Here is an 18553-nt window from a genome sequence, read left to right as displayed (position 1 = left end):
AGGCTGGCAGGGGAGATTCATGCATCCGAAGGGCCTGCAACCCCAGCTTGCAAAGGCCTGGAATGGCCCCTGGTCACCCCATCTGTGCATTTCTGTGACGACTCCCCCACCCTCCCGTAAGAAAGTATTTATTCCTACATAATCCATGCAGAGTCAGGCCATGTTTGCTATGGGGAACACACAAGAACGAAAGAACTCAGCCTTGCGTTCAACCAGACTTAAAGCTACTTGAGCGGTTCTCAAAGACTGCTTTGAGATTCAGAGAGTTTGTAGACCCTCTCCTTGGGGGAGGAGAAAAACCACACATACAGCTGTGCATACAGTTTCAGGTTGTTGACCCTTGCAGCCCTTCAGATAAAGGGTGAAAAGCTCTGGTCTGGTTGGCTATGGTCTGCCAGGTACCGTTCCTGCAGAGAGAGGAGCTCATCGAGTCCCCACCATACCCCTGTGAGGTAGAGGCACTGTCATTCCCATGTTATAGCTAAGGAAACTGAGGCAGCTGCCTAAGGACATTCAGCTATTAAGAGGCAGAGCCAGGGTTCAAACCTAGGCAGCCTGGCCCCAGAGCCCACATTTCAGACTATCTGCCGGGTACGCACACTCACACTATTGTCTTGTAGCCTGTTATCTCCCCCAAGAGGGTCTTCCTGGCTCCTGGCCTTCCATCTGTACCCACGGCTTATTACAGAAGAGGCCTCCTCTCTTTCTCCCAAACTCTGGCGGAAGCCTTGTGAAAGCAGGCGGCGTGGGTTGGAAAGCCACCGGGAGCATGTGGGGAGAGCAATTGGGGTGTTACTTGGGTGCTTCAACCTTTAAAAACCAGTTACATTGGGAAATTCTTGGCTAGCTCTGACCCCCGTGAAGTGACTTGATGCTCAGCGATGGTGGATGGGAAGGGCAATACAGAATGTGTGCAGCCCTGTGACTGCCCGAGCCTCTCCTCTTGGGAGGGGGTGGCGGCCCTGTAGAGTGTGCACGGGAGCACATGGCCCCTTCCCCAGCCTTTCTTGCCAGCTTCACATTGCTTATTTGCTTGGCCCTGCATCTCTGCGTGGGGTCCCCAGTTCTGGTTAGAGGTCGGCACTTTATTAGGAGTGAAGCTTGGAACCAGAAAAGCTTCCTCTGAATCCTAACACCATTTGGCTACGTATTAGTAATCTAACATTGGTAACTGAAAATCAGCTCAGAGTAACTTAAGAAAACTGTTGGCTAAAAAAAAAAAAGAAAAGAAAACTGTTGGCTGAGGAACCCAGAATTCCCAGGCCAGGCTGGCTTCAGGCTCAGCTGGATCCAGGCCTTGTCATCAGGGCTCTGCTTCATTTCCTCCACCTCTGGCTTGGTTTTCCTTACGTGGGCTGTATTCTTGGACACGCTGTCCCTCAGGGTGGCAACATGGCAGACATCAGCTCAGGCTTCTACTTTCTTTGGTCTGAAACTCCAGTGGGAAGAGAATTTTCCACAGCAGTCATGGAATCGAGTCTCATTGGCTCAGACCGGGTCACATGGCCTCTATGCCAACCACAGAGCAGTGCATCCATCGGCCAGGTCAGGGTCTCCTCCTCATGCCTGGGGCTGGGATAGCTCTAACTCGGTCTGGTTCAGATGGACTGAAATTAGGGGAAGGATGGGCCCCACGCAGATCAGAGGGCTAGGCAGACAGAAGGTATGGGTGTCCACTGTAGCCTAATCATGGGGGAGGGGGAGCCCTTCGGTCTCAATGTATGATGTACTCGGTACCCAGGGAAACTCGCCTTTGGGTAGGGTTTCTCATCCAGTGCTAAGAAATGGGATTGACTTTGCTTAAACTCTGAGCCACCTGCTGGCCCCACGCACAGGTAAGGATGAGCATAATCAATTTTGTGTTTCAACAGCTATCACTTTGGGTGAAAAGCTGGGGGAGCGGAGAAAAAGTTCATGGGCCCTCATAGTCCGCCCCTGGGCTGAGGAGGGGCAGGACCAAGAGACCATCCCTGTGCTTCCTTGAGCTGTTCATTGGCAGGTCTTTAAAAATCAGGCCTTTTTAGCATCTCCACGTGTGCCGCATGCAGAACGTCTCCAGCACTGTAATTCTAAGACATACGCATTTCTAAGCCTGCCTTCCAAAGCCGGGCTGTCCTGATTTTGTAGTTTTCTGCTCCGGCCCCCTTTCCTCACAGAAAGGCAATTAAGAGTTGGCTTTTGCAAATCCCCAACTGGGTAAAATCCAGAGGAAAGTAATCAGAATTAGCTAGCAATCTTCTTCCCACTGGTTCTTCTACCCACACCTTAAGGAGCTGTGGTGTCAAATCCTCTTTTCCAGATTGTTCCACAAAGGATGCTCGGCCCTTCTCCCATTTAGTGTGGCCTCTTTCTGCTCAGCAAGACCTAGGGCTCTGAGCCTGGCAGTAGGAACAGCTGGAACTGGAGAGCCAGAGAGAGAGAAACAGAGAGGGAGAGAGATCAGAAAACCCCGTCCAGAGGGTGCAGGTGGCCAGTCCCGTGGCCACCCCGGCCTTCTAGCAGATGACTGGATGATCAGGCTGGCACAAAAGGCTTTTGACCAGCCCAGGCAGGACACTGGTGCCTTTGTCCAGCTCGGCTGCTGACTGGGAACTGCAGCAGTGCGAACCCAGAGCCCAGAGCCAGGGGCAGGGACCTATCTTCCCTGGGGGCTGGGGTAGGGAATGGCGGTTCTCAAGACGGTTGTTCCATGCCTACCTCCCTTTCCATCCCTCCCACCTCTGGCACCCCTTAGGGTCCATTTGTCCCTTCGCCCTTGCTTTTGAGGCATATTAGTCACATGGCCTTTCCAATACAGGTCATGGCTGCTTGCCAGCTCAGCTTCACGCCCTTGCCTGGTTTCCTCCATCCACCGGCAAGTGAGCAATAACTCCCACTGAGGTTTGAAGGGGCTTTATTCATCGGCTCACACCACCTGAAGTAAGGTATCGTCCACCCTGTCAGAAACTCAGAGCTGGGATGATTAGCCCCATTTCTCAGATGCGTCACGGGCCCGGAGAAGCCCATTGACTTCCTTTAGAGCAGACCACTGGGAAGGGTCAGAGTTGGGATTTGAACCCATGCCTTCTGCCTCCCGCGCCCCCCCCCCCCGCCCATTTCCTCACCCTGTGCCAAGTCACTAGCTGCAGGCGGACTGCCCAGTTCCCTTATCTCTCAATTGCACCGCAAGCCAGGGACGTCAGCGTCTACGTTTCTGGGCTGAACTGGTGAAGGGAACCAGAAACTCCTGCTTCTGGTCAAAACAGAAGACGGTCCAAGAATAGCTTGTGACTGAGCAGCTGCTGGCCGGAGAGTCCAGGTTGGCACCGCCTGGGAAGGTCACGAGGGAGCACGGAGTGGCTCCAGTGTTGTCCCCAGTGGCCACCAGGCACCAGCGCCCCCCTTTGTGTGGTCTGCATCTCTTGGTCCCTACAGACTCACACACTTTCTGCGGAGCCGGGGCGGAGGGCTGAGCCGGGCGGGGGGGGCGGGGAGCAGGCAGTGGGGACACGGGGACAGCCACGGAAGCGATGGAGCGGAACAGCTGGTCACACATGCCGGCAAGGGTGGCCTTCGGAGTAGGCGGCCCCGAAGCATCAGGCAGTCATGGCAACAGTGCATTCTGTCCCTGTCCTCCTACCCACCGCCCTCCTCGCTTCAGCCCAGAAATAGCTTCTTCACAGCCCCGCCCGTTGCACGGCCTGAAACGCCACTGTTGCAACTTCATTTGGATTGAGTCTTCTAGAAATCGTCAGTGGGGAGGAAGTCGGTAAAGCCAGCTACACCATGTCCAGGACATAAATGTTCGACCGAAACAAGCCAGCCTTTTTTCAAGGAAGGGGCTGTCCTTCTAGAGGAGGTGGTTCCTGCAGGGAGGCACCTGGAATAGGAAGGAAGGGGGCCGTGCGTCCAGCGACACATATGGTTAGTCAGCCAGAACCCTCCAGGCGTCCCAAGGCCCCTGGGCACTGGTCTGACCCCAAGTGAAGGCAGGCAAGCATGTCACCCTGGGTCTGGGGCCACCCTGCACGATGACTGTGTCTTTGGGGGTTCCTGCTAGGCCGAGAGGGGTTCTGGTAGAGGTCGGTGCAAAACCGTGTGGCTTGGAGCCCCTGAGAGCCTGTCCTCGGGGGATTGGGCCCATTTGTTTGACAAAAGGTATCCGCTTTTCTCATCACCACGAGAAGATACCCATGTGGGTTCTGCCAAGATGCCAACTCCCAGCTACTCCATGAAGTGTATCGGAGGTAAATCTAAACACAGATAATCCCCACCCTCATCTGAGACAGTCCTTCCTATCTCTTCCCAGCCAGCATCTTTAAAAAAAAAAAATCGTAGTTCAAAATCAGCTCTGGTGGCTTGACTGGAGTCTTCTTCATTCTCCTTGCCAAGACAAGAGACTGATGAGTATTCACTGTCAGCTCTGATTTATGCAGGCTCTCTGCCTCAGTTCTCCTGCCCGGACTACCCGGGCCACCTCATCTTCTCCCCTGGATGCCCCCTGGCTGCCTTCTTTGGGGCGTGGAGCCTGTAGTGTGTGGCAGTCGGGGGAGACGACCCGAGGGTGTCACCACTAACCCACGGCAGGTTTGACTCCTTCCTTCCCAACCCCAGGCCTGCTTTTCAGCCCCGAGGGCCTCCGCAGTCAAGTATCACAAGCGGGGAGCCTTCCACAGCCCAAACGCTTTGTCTCAGGCCTCTGGAGGCGAGGAGCCTCAGACCCAGGTGTCGGCAGGGGCGGTTCCTTGTGAGGGCTGTGAGAGAGAACGTTTCGTGCCTCTTTAGCTTCAGTGGTTTGCTGGCAATCTTTTTGCTGCGGATCTTTGCGGATCCGCAGAAGCATCGCCTGGACCCCGGCCTTCATCTTCACCTTGCGGTCCTCCTGTGGGAGCATCTGTGTCCAGATTTCCCCCTTTTAAAAAGATCCACTCTTCTCCAGTATAACTTTATCTTAACGTGTTACCTCTACAAGGATGCTTTCTCCAAAGAGTTGCTTTCTGAGCTGCTGGGGGTTAGGACTTGACCGTGAGTTCTGGGGAGGGGGACACAGTTCCACCCATGACATCTGCCGTAGCAAACCCTTCAGCTGGCCTGTGTGTGTAGTGTGTTTATTTTTCATGCCTCCCTGTTTTTATCTTCTCTGTGTCTATCTGTACTTCTCTAACCAGGATCTTTACAGCCATAATGCCCATGGTAGCAGCTGGACTGATAATAGATGACCCCACACTGCAGCCCGTCCGAAGACTTGTTTCCCTTGTAGGCACTGGGTTTTTGTGGGTTCGTTTTGAGCTGTGCCTCTGGAATGTGTGCTTCGGCTCTGCTGAGGCTGGCCCGCCTTCCTTGGCCACTTTAGCTGCATGGCCATCACCTGCGTGTTCCCATTTGAAGTGGGTGTCGAGTGTGATTTCAAACGTGCCCTCGTGAGTCTTGACATGCACGAGTGAAGCCATGGCATTCTCGGCTCTGTCACCGATAATTCTTTTTGTCTTTTTTCTGTTTCCATTCTAAAAACCACCTTGCCCATGATCCAGTAAAGAAGGTCCTTTAAGTGACGGGTCAGTAATCAGTGCCCACTGTGACCCCCACCCCCGAGTGACACTAACGCTGTGTTTTCGACCTTCACGCCCTAGCTTTCTAAACTGCTTTGTTTTGCCAAGCCATCGCCAGAAAGCCATTTGGTCGTGTTTTTAAAAAGGAAGAGCAGAGGAGGGGACCAATGCTTTGTTTCTCTCTGTGTCCCCTTGGACAGGGAGTGGCGCATGGCTTTCCTGTGTGAGTCAGGTAGAGGTGAAATGTAACAGTGATGTGTTGCTGCTGTATTTTTGGCCAGCTAATTGCCCTCATTACACCATGGAAAGAGCTCACAAATAACCCAGTGTGAACATTGCGCCTTCATTTGTCAGTGCACATATCTGTTGTAGAGAAAAGAAACTTTAGCCGGAATTTCTCCACATACACTCGGCTTGCCCCAGCTTTCGATGAAAGACCACTTTATTCCTGGTAGGAGGTGATCGTAGGGTCCAGTGACCACAGAATAGTAAAATCATTTGCACCCAGATGTGATTACAACTGAACTCCATAGGCCACAGCACTTAAAAAAAAAAAAAAAAAAAGGGCTACTGGGTGAACAGACAGAACTAAAAATAGTTGATCTGAAGCTTCAGTTTCTCAGCAGTGCATTCCTATTCCTTCCTGCCCCCCTGAGAAACATAACATAGCTATTATCTCTCTTACCAAGTTCAGAAACCAAAATTCAAAAGTAGCAGAACTCGGTGAGAGTAGAATGAATCTCATTAGAAAGTAGGAGTATCAAAGGACAGTGGGCAATTCTGGAAAGGTTTTTGGGGGAAATTCAAGGTGGGCCACATCAGGTTTACTGGCCAAGGTCTTGGTCTTTGTGGAGGTGGGGCCAAAGCAGACCTTGTTTCAACTGGGCCAGTTTTGGGGTGCCTGGGTGGCTCAGTCAGTTAAGCGTCTAACTCTTGATTTCGGCTCAGGTCATGATCTCAGGGTCTTGAGAGATTCTCTCCCTCTCCCTCTGCTCCTCCACCCTTGCACATGCTCTCTCTCTCTTAAAAAAAAAAGTCACATGCTCTATGGACTGAGCCAGACAGGCACCCCTAAACTGGCCCATTTATTTTTTGAGAGAGAGAGAGAGAGGGAGAGGGAGTCCGAGCACGTGACTCTTAATCTCAGGCTTGTGAGTTCAAGCCCCACATTGGGTGTGGAGCCTACTTAAAAAAAAATTTTTTTTTAATGGGCCAGTTTATAAGCTTGCCTGTGATTTCTTCATCTTTTATTTTATTATGTATGTTAAACACCATACATTACATCATTAGTTTTTGATGCAGTGTTCCATGATTCATTGTTTGCGTATAACACCCAGTGCTCCATTCAATACCTGCCCTCTTTAATACCCATCACCGGGCTAACCCATCCCCCCACCCCCCTCCCCTCTAGAACCCTCAGTTTGTGATTTCTTCCTTCATCTCTGAGGCTTCAGATGGTTCACTTTGATCAATGATCAGTTGTCGCAGCTGTTTTTGGTTTTGGTTTTGTTTTTTTTATTTTTTTTTTAGAAAGAGAGTGTGGGGGCGGGTGGGCAGAAGGAGAGGGAGAGACAGAATCTTAAGCAGGCTCTATGCCCAGCAGAGCCCGACACAGGGCGCAATCTCATGATCCTGAGATCATGACCTGAGCCACTCAGGTGCCCCAGTAATCACAGCTGTTTTAAAAAGCCCTCTTTGTCTACATTAGCTGCTGCCATGTAGCAAGTTACAGTGCTTTTTTTTTTTTTTTTAAAGATTTTATTTATTTATTTGACAGAGAGAGACACACAGCGAGAGAGGGAACACCAGCAGGGGGGGTGGGAGAGGGAGAAGCAGGCTTCCCGCGGAGCAGGGAGCCCGATGTGGGGCTCGATCCCAGGACCCGGGGATCATGACCTGAGCCGAAGGCAGACGCTTAACCGACTGAGCCACCCAGGCGCCCCTACAGTGCTAACTTCTAAAGGCTTTCGCCCGTAATTCAGTTTTTGACACTGTAAATTGGTGTTTTCCCCAATCTCATTTGCATACAATATTCACAGTGTTTATCCAATGACAGACCCATGTGTACTATTATTTTTCAGTTGTCTCATTTTTCTAAAATACCTACTTTCGGCTCCTCTCTAGCAGTCATATCCACAAAATCTGGGCTTTGATGTGCTGCATATGTACTTTCCTGATTCACGTTACATAACAAATTAAAAACATTCATTTCTTTATGTCAGAATCATCTTAAACTCTATGTGGCTTTCAGTTATGACCTTCTCTGCATCATTAGGGTAAGGAAACTCCAGATGTATATTTCTAGTCATTTTTTATTTCCACTGGTAATGGGAAGAGACCGTCAGCAGTGCCTAAGAGAGAAGATGCATCACACATCACCTATGTGCATGCCCCGTTCACACTGTGTCACCTCCCAGGTTCAGTGACAATGACATGCAGAATCCCCTGCTGCTTTCTCAAATAACTTTGACCCGTGCCCCCACTTTTTCTTTCACACCTTGAATTGATGTGCTTCCTTCCACATTTGCTACTGTATGTCCTGGCATGGCAGAAACTCTCTACAGTGCACAGCAAAGGACCGGCTCTCATTTCTTTCTTTCTCTTCCAAAAAGGTTTAGCTTCTTCTCCCGAGACAAGAAGCGTCTGGCCAACACGCAGAGGAACGTGCACATCCAGGAGTCCTTTGGCCAGTGGGCCAACTCCCACCGTGATGACGGTTACACGGAGCAAGGACAGGAAGCCCTGCAGCACCTGTGACCACAGCCCCCCTCTGCCCTCGGACCGGAACTGTCCCCCGCCAGCACCTGCAGCGGAACCTGGCAGCCCCAGGTGTCACGACCTTGCACACCTCTGGGTTCAGATGCACCCTCAGAACTGATCCCTCAAAACAGACTGTCTGCTTTGAGGAAAGCACACCGAAAAACTGATGCCAAACTCTAAAGACATGTTTATTTATACCCAGGGCTATCACCGTTTATAATAGATGACTGATCCCTTAGGATATATATTTAATAATACCATGAGCAGAGGCCAGACTTTTGCATTAACTTCAGTAACACAAGCTTCTTTAAGCCAAATACATCACATGCCACTATAATTGCTGTTTGACTTGCTTTGTATGAAATTCTGTGTGTAGAGGTTCTATTAACACATTTGTCATACTTAAGTGGGAGGCAGGGAAGTGGTAGATTTTCAGTAGATCATTCATGAAATTGTCATGGTGGTAGCATAATATATAAGATGCATCCGTTAGATAAGCGGGGCCTCCGAAGTCGCCAGACAAGCTGGCCCCGATTAGATGCGAAGCAACAGAAAATATGGATGACAGTCCAGCGCAGAAACTGGAGATGACTTGCAAGAGCCGGTGGTTCTATTTTGCATCTTGTTACTGATACTGCCTGGAGCATGTAGCGAGCGAGTGCCTTGGAATCAGCTGTGAGTTCTGCAGTACGAACCAGAGTTGCTAAGGATAAGACATTGCAACCTTTCCCATTTGTAATTTTTTCCCCTTGGCTTCTTTCTTCCTTTTAGCCTTCCATATATCAAACACTTAGTCCCCTATTAAGACAAGTGTACCAGAGCGGATTTGGAATGGGGTGGGGGAGCCTAGGGGATGCAGGACTGGGGAGGAGGCCGGGAGGCTCGCCAGTGCGAGGGCAGTGGGTGAAGAGATTGCTTGGGGACCGCATGTCGGGCTGACTCATGGGGCTGTGGTGGCAGACAGAGAGCCAGAAGCCTGCATCTGGTGAGCTGGGGTTTTGCCGAAACAGCACCGTCTCTCTACCCACAGAGAACCCAGGGCACAGGCTGGGTGCTGACAGATTGAGAGAGGTAGCATTTGCTAACAACACTCAAGTACGTCTGACAGGTCCACTATCTACACATTGCTAAGAAACCATCAGGTTGGTTTAGAGTCGACGGGGACTCTGTTTCCAGACTGCTGAAAATAACGATCAGACAGGATAATGTTGCTTTTGCACAGTGGTTCTCAAACCTGACTGCCCACGAGAATTATCAGTTGATTCTGAGAGTATAAAAGCAGGTGTATGAAGGAACCCCCCCTCCCCCTGGCCAACTTTAGTTGCCCTTTCCCCAGGAGTAACCAGTGTTGCCAGTTTCTTGAGTGTCTTTTTTGAAAGAGCTTATAAATATACATGCAGTTATGTAACAAAATGTATTTTTTCCTTTTTTTTTAAACATAAATGGCAGCATACTATATATGTGCTATTCTGTACTTTTCTTTTCTTATAATACCCTGGAGATGACCACATCAGTACATAAGACGTGGGTCTCAGTGTCCCCCAGGGACATTTGACAATGTCTGGAGATGTTTTTGGTGTTTTGGTTGTTACAACTGCTATGTCATCCAGTGGGTAGGCTCCAAGGATGCTGCTCATCATCCTACAATGCTCAGGACAGCGCCCCACAACAAAGAATCTTCCAGATGTAATAGTGCCAAGATCGAAGGACCCCTGGTCTACCGTGTAGATGCATAATTTGTTCATGTTTGTCCATGCCCCAGTGATGGACAGGGAGCTTCCTTCCAATCTTTTACTGCCTAAAACAGCACTGCACATTTTCGCACACATACATCAGTCTGCAGAATAAACTAGAATTACTTGCTAGGTGATAGGGTGTATGCCTTTGTCATGTGGCTACTGCTAAGGTCCCTGCTGTGGGGGCTCTACCAATTTTTTTTTGTTTGGTTACCCAAGGCCCATACAAGATGAAGCCTGAATGTCAAGGGTTGGGTCTGAGTGTGCATATTTGTAATCCATCCATGTTCTGGTACCCAGGGTTGATAACCGCTGGCTTGGACAATGTAAATACCATGACTGGATTTCTTTCTTCTTCTTCTTTTTTTTTTTTTTTTAAAGACTTCTATCTATTTATTCGAGAGAGAGAGAATGAGAGAGAGCACATGAGAAGGGGGAGGGTCAGAGGGAGAAGCAGACTCCCCGCCGAGCAGGGAGCCCGATGCGGGACTCGATCCCGGGACTCCAGGATCATGACCTGAGCCGAAGGCAGTCGCTTAACCAACTGAGCCACCCAGGCGCCCTGGATTTCTTTCTTCTGATGCTGTCTCGACACACATGCTTCCTTGATGTGGAGCGCTCTTTTAGCTGAAGTACCTACCAACTCTAACCCATAACACACTTTTGGTGCCATAATAGGGAGCACTTTGTGAAACCTGAGTGAAATCAAAAGGGTGTTCCTGCGCGGCTGTTTTTTGAGACATGGGAGATGGTAAAATTCTGCACTGGAAGTTTACAAAGGAAAGAGTCTATTTTTTAAAGATTTTATTTATTTATTTGAGAGAGAGAGAGAGAGCACAAGTAGGCAGAGAGGCAGGCAGAGGGAGAGGGAGAAGCAGGCTCCCCGCTGAGCAGGGAGCCCGACGTGGGGCTCGATCCCAGGACCCTGGGATCATGACCTGAGCCGAAAGCAGCCACTTAACCAACTGAGCCACCCAGGTGCCCCAAGAGTCTATTTTTCTAAAACTGTTCTAACAGCTAACAGCAGTTTTAAGATAGAGCAGGTTCCCTATGTAACAACAAGATTCATACTCCAAATGCAAAAACCTAGTCGTGAATATGTTGAGTCTTGATACTAAGTCATTTACTTTGCATGAAACATCTTGAATTTTAAGAACCTGAGCTTTCAAAGATACAGCCATTGATAAAACAAAAACGCTAAGTGTCACTTCTGTGAAAATCCTGTGAAGAGCATGGTACTTTTCAAAGCCCTCAGAAACTAAGGTCAATATATCCAGCCCCCAAACAAATGGGAGGCCAGATGTCCAAGAGGGAGAAGACAAATCAATCTATCAGAACCAGACAGAAGCCTTTCATAGATTTCTCTTCATTTCTGTTTCACGCTCACTTCTTTGGAGCTTCACAAACCAGAGCCCCAGAGGCCTGCAACTTTGGTTTTTCATTTTAAATGCCAGCCTCCCTGCCCAAAACAGGGAAGAAAAAAAGGCAGTCAGCATTTGGCTCAAGAATGGAGTTATATTTGTTCAAGAGTAGCTGGTTGCTGACCCAGGCCACTGCTCACACTGGTTTTGCTATGAAGTTCTGGACATTCTCCCTGAATTCACTTTTCTATCCCATTTTTATTTCAGCTCGGCAAGCCTTTACACTATAGATATAAAGATGGAAAAGATACAAGTTACTCTGATCAGACTCGGGTTTCCCAGGAGTCTGAGAGCAATGCAAATGATTTTTGGTCATCACCTCTTTTTGCCAAGCCCCCAAAATGGTCAATTCCAACAGACAGGAGAGAATCAAAATCACAAAAACAATTCTTTACTGCCAAATTAAAAGAGAATTCTCTACTGCCACATGCCCTTCTGTATAGATGCTGGTGAGGACAAAACTGTCCAAGTTTATTAAATAATGGGTCCTTAGAACAACAAGATGAAGAGAAATTCATAATATCAGCATGTTCAGCTTGAACCTCGGTTCCAGACCGAAAAGAAAACTTACTCCAGACCTCATCACCATCAGCAAATTTTATTCAAGCACTGGACATAGTTTCAAACTGTATAAAAGCAACACAGATCTCTCCGTGCTTCTATTTACGCTGTGTCTTCGTCTGGGTTCTGGTGGTGGTGGTGAGCCTCTATTTACTTCGGTCCCTCTTCTCCCTCCCCTTGGCTCTGTCATCTCTGAAGTCCCTCTCTCTCTCCCAGTCACTTTCTGGCCACACCCTGGTTGGCTCTCTGTCCTGCCATCTCCTCTCCCGGCCACGGTCGTGGTCTCGGTCTCTTGTCCGAGAGTCCCAGTGTCTTTCTCGAGACCGAGATCGCTCCCGCTTTTCCCTTTTTCCCTCTCTGTATTGGTCGTTTTTAACAATTGGCAAATTAATGGGTTTTCGAAAAGGCCGATCACGCCCCCCAAATCTCAGTTGCCCGGATTCCTTTTTCCCCCCCAGACCTCCTCCAAGTCGCCGAGGGATCCACCCTTTGAGGGTCCTTTCCAGTTCATAGTCCACAAATATCTCATGCTGGTCAATAACCAGGCCGTCTGCATCTCGGTAAGCTTTGATCAGAGAACGCTCCTCTTTGTATTCAATGAAGGCATAGCCCTTTGAAAAGCCAGTGACCAAGTCCCTCACCAGCCGAAGCCGCCGGATGTCCCCATAGCGGGAAAATACTTCCTTTAACTTCTCCTCTTTGGTCTGCAAGTTTAGTCTTGCCACAAACAGGGTGAGGAGGGGGTCTCCTGTGACGCCTTTGTTGGGGGTGTATCGTGCCAACATTGCCCTCCAGACGGCGCGATCGTGTGGGTCTTCATCAGTGCCATCAATGCTGCCAGCTTTAAGCGGGTCATACTCCTTGGCAATGGGCATCCAATCATTCATGTTCTGGGAAGGATCACAGCAAGCCTTTATGTAGCACCTATTATGAGCTACTCATTTAATCCTTACAGCAACCCCACGAAGTAGATACTATCATTCACTCCTTCTTCAATAGGGAAGGAAGCAGGACCCAGAGCCTGAGGCCTCCCAGCTACAAAGTGGGTGGAGGAGAATCAAAGCCAGACAGTGGGGCTCCAAAATGTTGTCACCCACCGCTCCACCCTCCATCCCGGGAAGAAGCGAAGGGCAATGTGCTTGAATTTGATCCATCTGTGTATCATCCAATTTAGTCACATCAGGACACTTACCAACCACATAATAACATGGCAACATGGATCAAAATCCAGGCTCGCCTTTCAGACTAAAATGGTCATTGGAAAACCAGCCTGGGAACTGCTATGAAAAATGGTGTTTTTATTTAAAAACTCTTTACTGCCAAAACTTTCAAACACGTACCCATGTAGAGAATGGCATAGCCCTCCACAAACTCATCCCCTGACTGACCAACACGTGGCCAGTCTTGTTTCATCTGTGCCCACTTAGATCCCCACTCTTAGATTCCTTTGAAGGAATTCTAGATATTACATGCTCATCTGCAAATGTTTTGGTATGCATCATTAAAAGATAAAGTAAGGACTTTTTTTTAAAACACAAAACTACAAGGGAAAATGGTGCTTTTGATGTAGTATTTTGCAATAGGTAGCAAAGCTAAAACTACAGTGACCCAGCAGCAGCCCGCTCTGGTTCAAAAGGAATATGGGATTTCTTCCCAGTCCCCTGGCTGATAATCTGTTCATGCCTTAAGGTATGGGAATTGATTGCAATGGTGATTTTAGCCCCACAAGCATGCGGCAGTTGTCATTCCTTCTGATACAGGATACGTCTTTTTTGTTTTTTTTTTTTTTTTAAAGAGGGTGGGAAAGTTTAAGTTGAGAGGAGAGGCTGACAACATGGTAATTGATTCACATTCTGGTGAATCTGCTGGGATAATAAATACAGTGCTTGCCAACAATTCAGACACTGCTACTGCTCACATGACCACCTCTATAAAACGTTAGAGCCATTACTGAAATCTGTTACCCTAAAACCAGGACTCCAGGTGCTTGGCTGGCTCAATCAGTAGAGCATGTGACCCCTGATCTAGGGGTCATGAGTTCAAGCCCCACATTGGGTTATAGAGCTTACTTTTATAAATAAACCAACAAACAAACCAACAAACAAACCAGGGCTCTGTCAAATTTATATAGTAATCTCATAACATCTTTCCATGATATTTATTAAAATATCTATAATTTTCCCCCTCTTACTCATATTTTCCTCAAGGATCTTTTTGCTTTTCTTTTTCTTCAGTTGATGGGTTATGTAGGGGGAGTGATTATTTATGGGGTGCACTATGGAATTATCTTGCCAGTAAAAAGACCAAACACAGAATAAAATCCAAAGTCAATGGCACTGCACTCAAGACCTTTGACTGTCCCTTAGCCTCTTACCACAGTCCACGCAAAATCTATTTTACCCAGCATTGCTCCCCATTCCTGAAATGTGCCCTAATTCCCCAGCTCCAGGTCTTTCCCTGTGCTATTTCCTCTCCTGGGAACACTTTCTTCCTTTCCACAGCTCCACTTACGGAAATTCTATTGGTCCTTCCAAGCCCAGCTTCCAGCCTCTTCCCCAGGAAGCAAATTTATCTGTCCCACAGCTCAGGGCACCTCGTCTAATACCAATCACATTTCCCCCCTAACACACAGTAAACACTCTTTAGTCTAGCATATGCTTTACTTTATCTCCAGATTCTAGGATACTTCCTGATGAATACTGAGGAACTGAACCAACTCCAGTCAAAATTCAGTGAAGTTCTTTTGTGTCCAAATCAGACAAAAAGGATGATTTTATTGAGAACTGAGAAGCAAAACAACTTTATACTCTCTGCCACCACACTGTAAAAGGAGAGCATATATGCCTGTCATCGGTAACCAGCAACTTTGGAGAAGGCACCTCTGGTATCCTTATCGGTAAAAGGATGATAAAACAGCGGGAGCAACGAGACGAAAGAGGATTTCAGTCCCGTCTGGGTGCTGCCTCTAACTCACTTTGTGTCTCTTCTCTCTCATGGTTGGAACTTCTCCACATGAAAAAAAAGAAAATAAGAGAGAGCACTGTGTTGACTCTCTCCCTGCTCTAGTATTCTCTAACAATTCCATTCTACTGGTCCTACCATTCTAGACCACACTTCCTATCCTCCATCACAGGGCTGCAGGGAAACACACACACACACACGGACCATAATAATTATAGTTAACTTGTACTGAAGACTTAGGAGGTGCCAGGCACTAATGCTAAGCACTTAATTCCCCTCACGTCTCAACACTGTCAGGACAGAGGTTCTACTATTACTGTCATTTCAGATGAGGACGGAGACACACAAAAAGCTTTCTTTTGTCCCAAATCACAAGGCTAAGAAGTAGCCTTGCCAGGGAGTTACATTCAAGGGCTTTTACCACTCCAGAACTTGACTTGAGCTCTTAGTATTTTCTTAGATGGCTGTCACAAAATATAAAACTTTGAAGATGGGGCTAGCAACAGCAACAACAACAAAAACCAAGAGGATTCTGTGTTTTTGAGGCTGAGGAAAGAATCCCTTCCCCAACCAACAAGAAAAGGTCATAAAAGATCCATCAAATAAAACTGATATTATTCTACATAGAACTCCTCTCCAAAGCTTTAAGAATTATTTGATGTAGCAAAGACATTATTAGGGTTCCAAGCCAACAGCCAAGAAAATATTCTTGAAACATCTTTGGTACAAAAAGGTGGTTTTATTAAAGCACGGGGACAGGACCTGTGGGCAGAAACCTGCACTGGGGTCATGAGGAGTGGCCCATTATATACTTTCAAGTTGGGAAGTGGTTAGGGATAGTCTAAGTCTCTAGCAATTTTGGAAGCAAGGTTTCCAGGGCCTTGAGGGGGCTAGCTATTGTTGGGAAAGGTAATTTATTACTGTCTAATAAAACCTTAGTCATGAGACCCTTGATGTATATCGGTGGGTCATATGCTTGGGGGATGATTACCAACATGTACCTTGAGGGGGTAGAGATAAAGGAAGTTTTCTATATTAAAGTAGACTTACAGGATCCTGAGGTTTGGGCTAAGACTGCCTTTTGCCTTTAGCAAAGTATCAACATCAAGGCAGTTGAGCCCCTAGATGAATGTCACTCTGCCTGTTTCAAGGACTTGTCAGTGGGCTGTAGGTAGTAAGGAAATTTAATAATGTTTCTTCTGCCTTTGTTTCCCACATCATTCTTCAAATTAAAATTTGAAGAGAATTACAAAGGAAGAGTCTGAATTTTGTTTCTCCTTCATGGGTATACTTCTATCAATACTAAATGCCAGGGTGCCTGGGTGGCGAAGTCAGTTAAGTTGTCTGCCTTCAGCTCAGGTCACCATCTCAGGGTCCAGGGATGGAGCCCCACATGGGGATCCCTGCTCAGTGAGGAGTCTGCTTCTCCCTCTCCGTCTGCCCCTTCCCCCCCCCCACCCCGCTTGTTTGTTTGTTTTCTCTCTCTCAAATAAATAAAATCTTTAAAAAATACTAAATGCCAAGGGGGGTTAAAAAAAACCACACAGGGGCGCCTGGGTGGCTCAGTCGTTAGGCGTCTGCCTTCGGCTCGGGTCATGATTCCGGGGTCCTGGGGTCGAGCCCTGCATTGGGCTCGCTGCTTGGCCGGGAGCCTGCTTCTCCCTCTCCCACTCCCCCTGCTTGTGTTCCCCTCTCTCGCTGTGTCTCTCTCTGTCAAATAAATAAAATCTTTAAAAAAAAAAAAAAACCACACAAAAACTAAATGCCAAAAGAGCAGCAGGCTTCACGGCTTCTCATTCATCTTTCTGGGAGTATTCCCTCCCTTGCATTATGTTGAGATTTCCTACAGTTTCTTTGGATTTTTAGATAAATGTCATTATTTCATAAATGGGAATGAGATGTGAGAGATGAATGGTGGGGAATGAGAAGGTGGATGGGGAAACTAATCTTAATTAAAGACAAAAGTGTGAAAGTGAACAAGATCACGGGATCGGAGACAGAACACCGGGTTTAAGACCTAGTCCGTTCTTGGGCAAAGTTTAAGTCAACTGTAAAACGTAGCTACAAGCCACTTCACTAGGTTTTTGTGAAGATTAGGTAAGACAGTGTCCGTGAATGTGCTTTATAATTAGAAATTATACAGATCAGTTATTACGAAAACGTCCAACAAAGCGTGCCTCCCCTTACTAAACGCCGAGTTTAGAATATTCCCGCGCTTTGCATCCAGTTAACTGACGTCGGACCCGCGGAGCGCTCTGGAGCATGCGCAGTGGCGCCGCGGCCGCGAAGGCGGAAGTCTGGGTGGAAAAGCCTATATACGCCCAGTAGCCCCGCCGCACCTCAGCCTTGACCGAGGGCCCTCGAGGCTGCCCCCCGCCCCGCACACCTCTCACCATCTGAGTGGGAGAGGGGGAGAAGAGGCCCTTCTTCCACCCGAGCTATCGCCCCCGCTTCCCGCACCACAACCCCAGAAGGGCTCCCCCTTTGCCAGGCTTCAACATGGCGGCCCTTACACGAGTGGACGCACCGTCCGGACCGAATTTCCCTCGTCCTTCCCGCTGGAGTGGGCTCTGCTGCCACCAGGCCGCTCCCACTCACCTCAGCAAGGCTCGGGCTTCCCTTCCCACCTTAGCCAGCGGACTGCACGGACTCGAAGCGCCAGGCGATTCCTCGCGCCTGCCTGAGCAGTCCTTTATATTGGAAGAAGCAGATTCGCCACGAGCAGTGTTTCTCGTTTTTGCTTTTAAGAAATGTAATCCACGTGTGTTGAGCCTCGAGGGTGTATCATCGCCGAAGAGAACGGGCTTTCCGTTTTTCGAACTTTTTGCGCGACGACAGAAACTGCTAAATTGAACAGTTGAGTTGAAAGACTATGGAATGTGCGGTTAGTGGTCTGGGAGGAGCCGAACCGTTCGCCTTCCGTAGAGAAGGGATCTGTCAGCGCGGCGAGATTGTCAGTTCTCAGACTCACTTTGGGAATCGGATTATGTTATGGTGTGTTCAGAGGATGCGTGTGCTGGGTCACACTGCAGAAGAAAAGCGCTCAGGGAAGGGTTGACAACCCTGACTCCATCTTGCATCAGCCACCATTTTGTGGAGTTCTCCGAAGAGCAGCCCCTCTCGGAATCACGATGAACATTCTGAGGTTTGAACACCTGGAAAGTTCCCTGCGTCTCACAGACCTGAGCAAAAAAAGCCAACCGATCACTCGGCAACCCATACCAACGGAAATTTCTCCCTCGCTGGGGTAAACAAGCCTTAAAAAACGCCTCTAGGGACGGGCACACCAGCTGAGTTGGATGGTGCTTCGCAGTTTGCAAACCTAAATAAAGAGTTGTCTCCTTTTTCCTCGCTTTTTCTTCGCTCATAGGCTCGCTCCTGAGGTTTTTCCTTAACAGTTTGGAGCAGCCGAGGAAAAAACGTGAAGCAATCTAGGCACCTGCTGCGGACCTCCGGACCTGCCAAAGTGAGCACCACAGCCCCGCTTTGCTTCTCTTAGGGTGGCTCCTGTGATGGGGGGTGGTGGTGACAGGCATGGTCCTTCATGTCCCCGACCTCCCACCTCGGAAGAGCTCAGGAGACTTTT

The 18553-nt window shown here is 48.5% G+C and overlaps 2 protein-coding genes across 8 annotated transcripts in view; one reads left to right on the top strand and one right to left on the bottom strand.

The window, feature by feature from the left end:
• The window catches only part of RILPL1 (Rab interacting lysosomal protein like 1), a 42823-nt gene extending 33077 nt beyond the window's left edge, over window positions 1-9746 (top strand). For 2 of the 7 annotated variants that reach the window (XM_081802376.1, XM_081802380.1), the window contains 2 exons: window positions 5511-5534; window positions 8141-9746. In XM_081802376.1, coding sequence (XP_081658502.1) covers window positions 5511-5534; window positions 8141-8285 — 169 coding nt within the window. In that variant the 3' untranslated portion in view covers window positions 8286-9746. Of the gene's footprint in view, window positions 1-5147; window positions 5236-5510; window positions 5535-8140 lie in introns of those variants that run through there. The other 5 variants (XM_081802378.1, XM_081802382.1, XM_081802377.1 and 2 more) reach the window with 3 other exon arrangements.
• Window positions 9747-12027: 2281 nt separating this feature from the next.
• On the bottom strand, window positions 12028-18246 carry SNRNP35 (small nuclear ribonucleoprotein U11/U12 subunit 35). The gene is made up of 2 exons (XM_006740413.3): window positions 17566-18246; window positions 12028-12896 (listed from the first exon to the last, which is right to left on the bottom strand). The coding sequence occupies exon 2, from the start codon at window positions 12891-12893 to the stop codon at window positions 12153-12155; it is 741 nt and encodes a 246-aa protein (XP_006740476.1). The 5' UTR covers window positions 12894-12896; window positions 17566-18246; the 3' UTR covers window positions 12028-12152.
• Window positions 18247-18553: the final 307 nt, after the last annotated feature.

This window comes from Leptonychotes weddellii, chromosome 13 (assembly GCF_054177405.1).
Source record: "Leptonychotes weddellii isolate Sample4059 chromosome 13, ASM5417740v2, whole genome shotgun sequence".
Classification (NCBI taxonomy): domain Eukaryota; kingdom Metazoa; phylum Chordata; class Mammalia; order Carnivora; family Phocidae; genus Leptonychotes; species Leptonychotes weddellii.
This window is presented reverse-complemented; position numbering and strand designations above follow the sequence as displayed.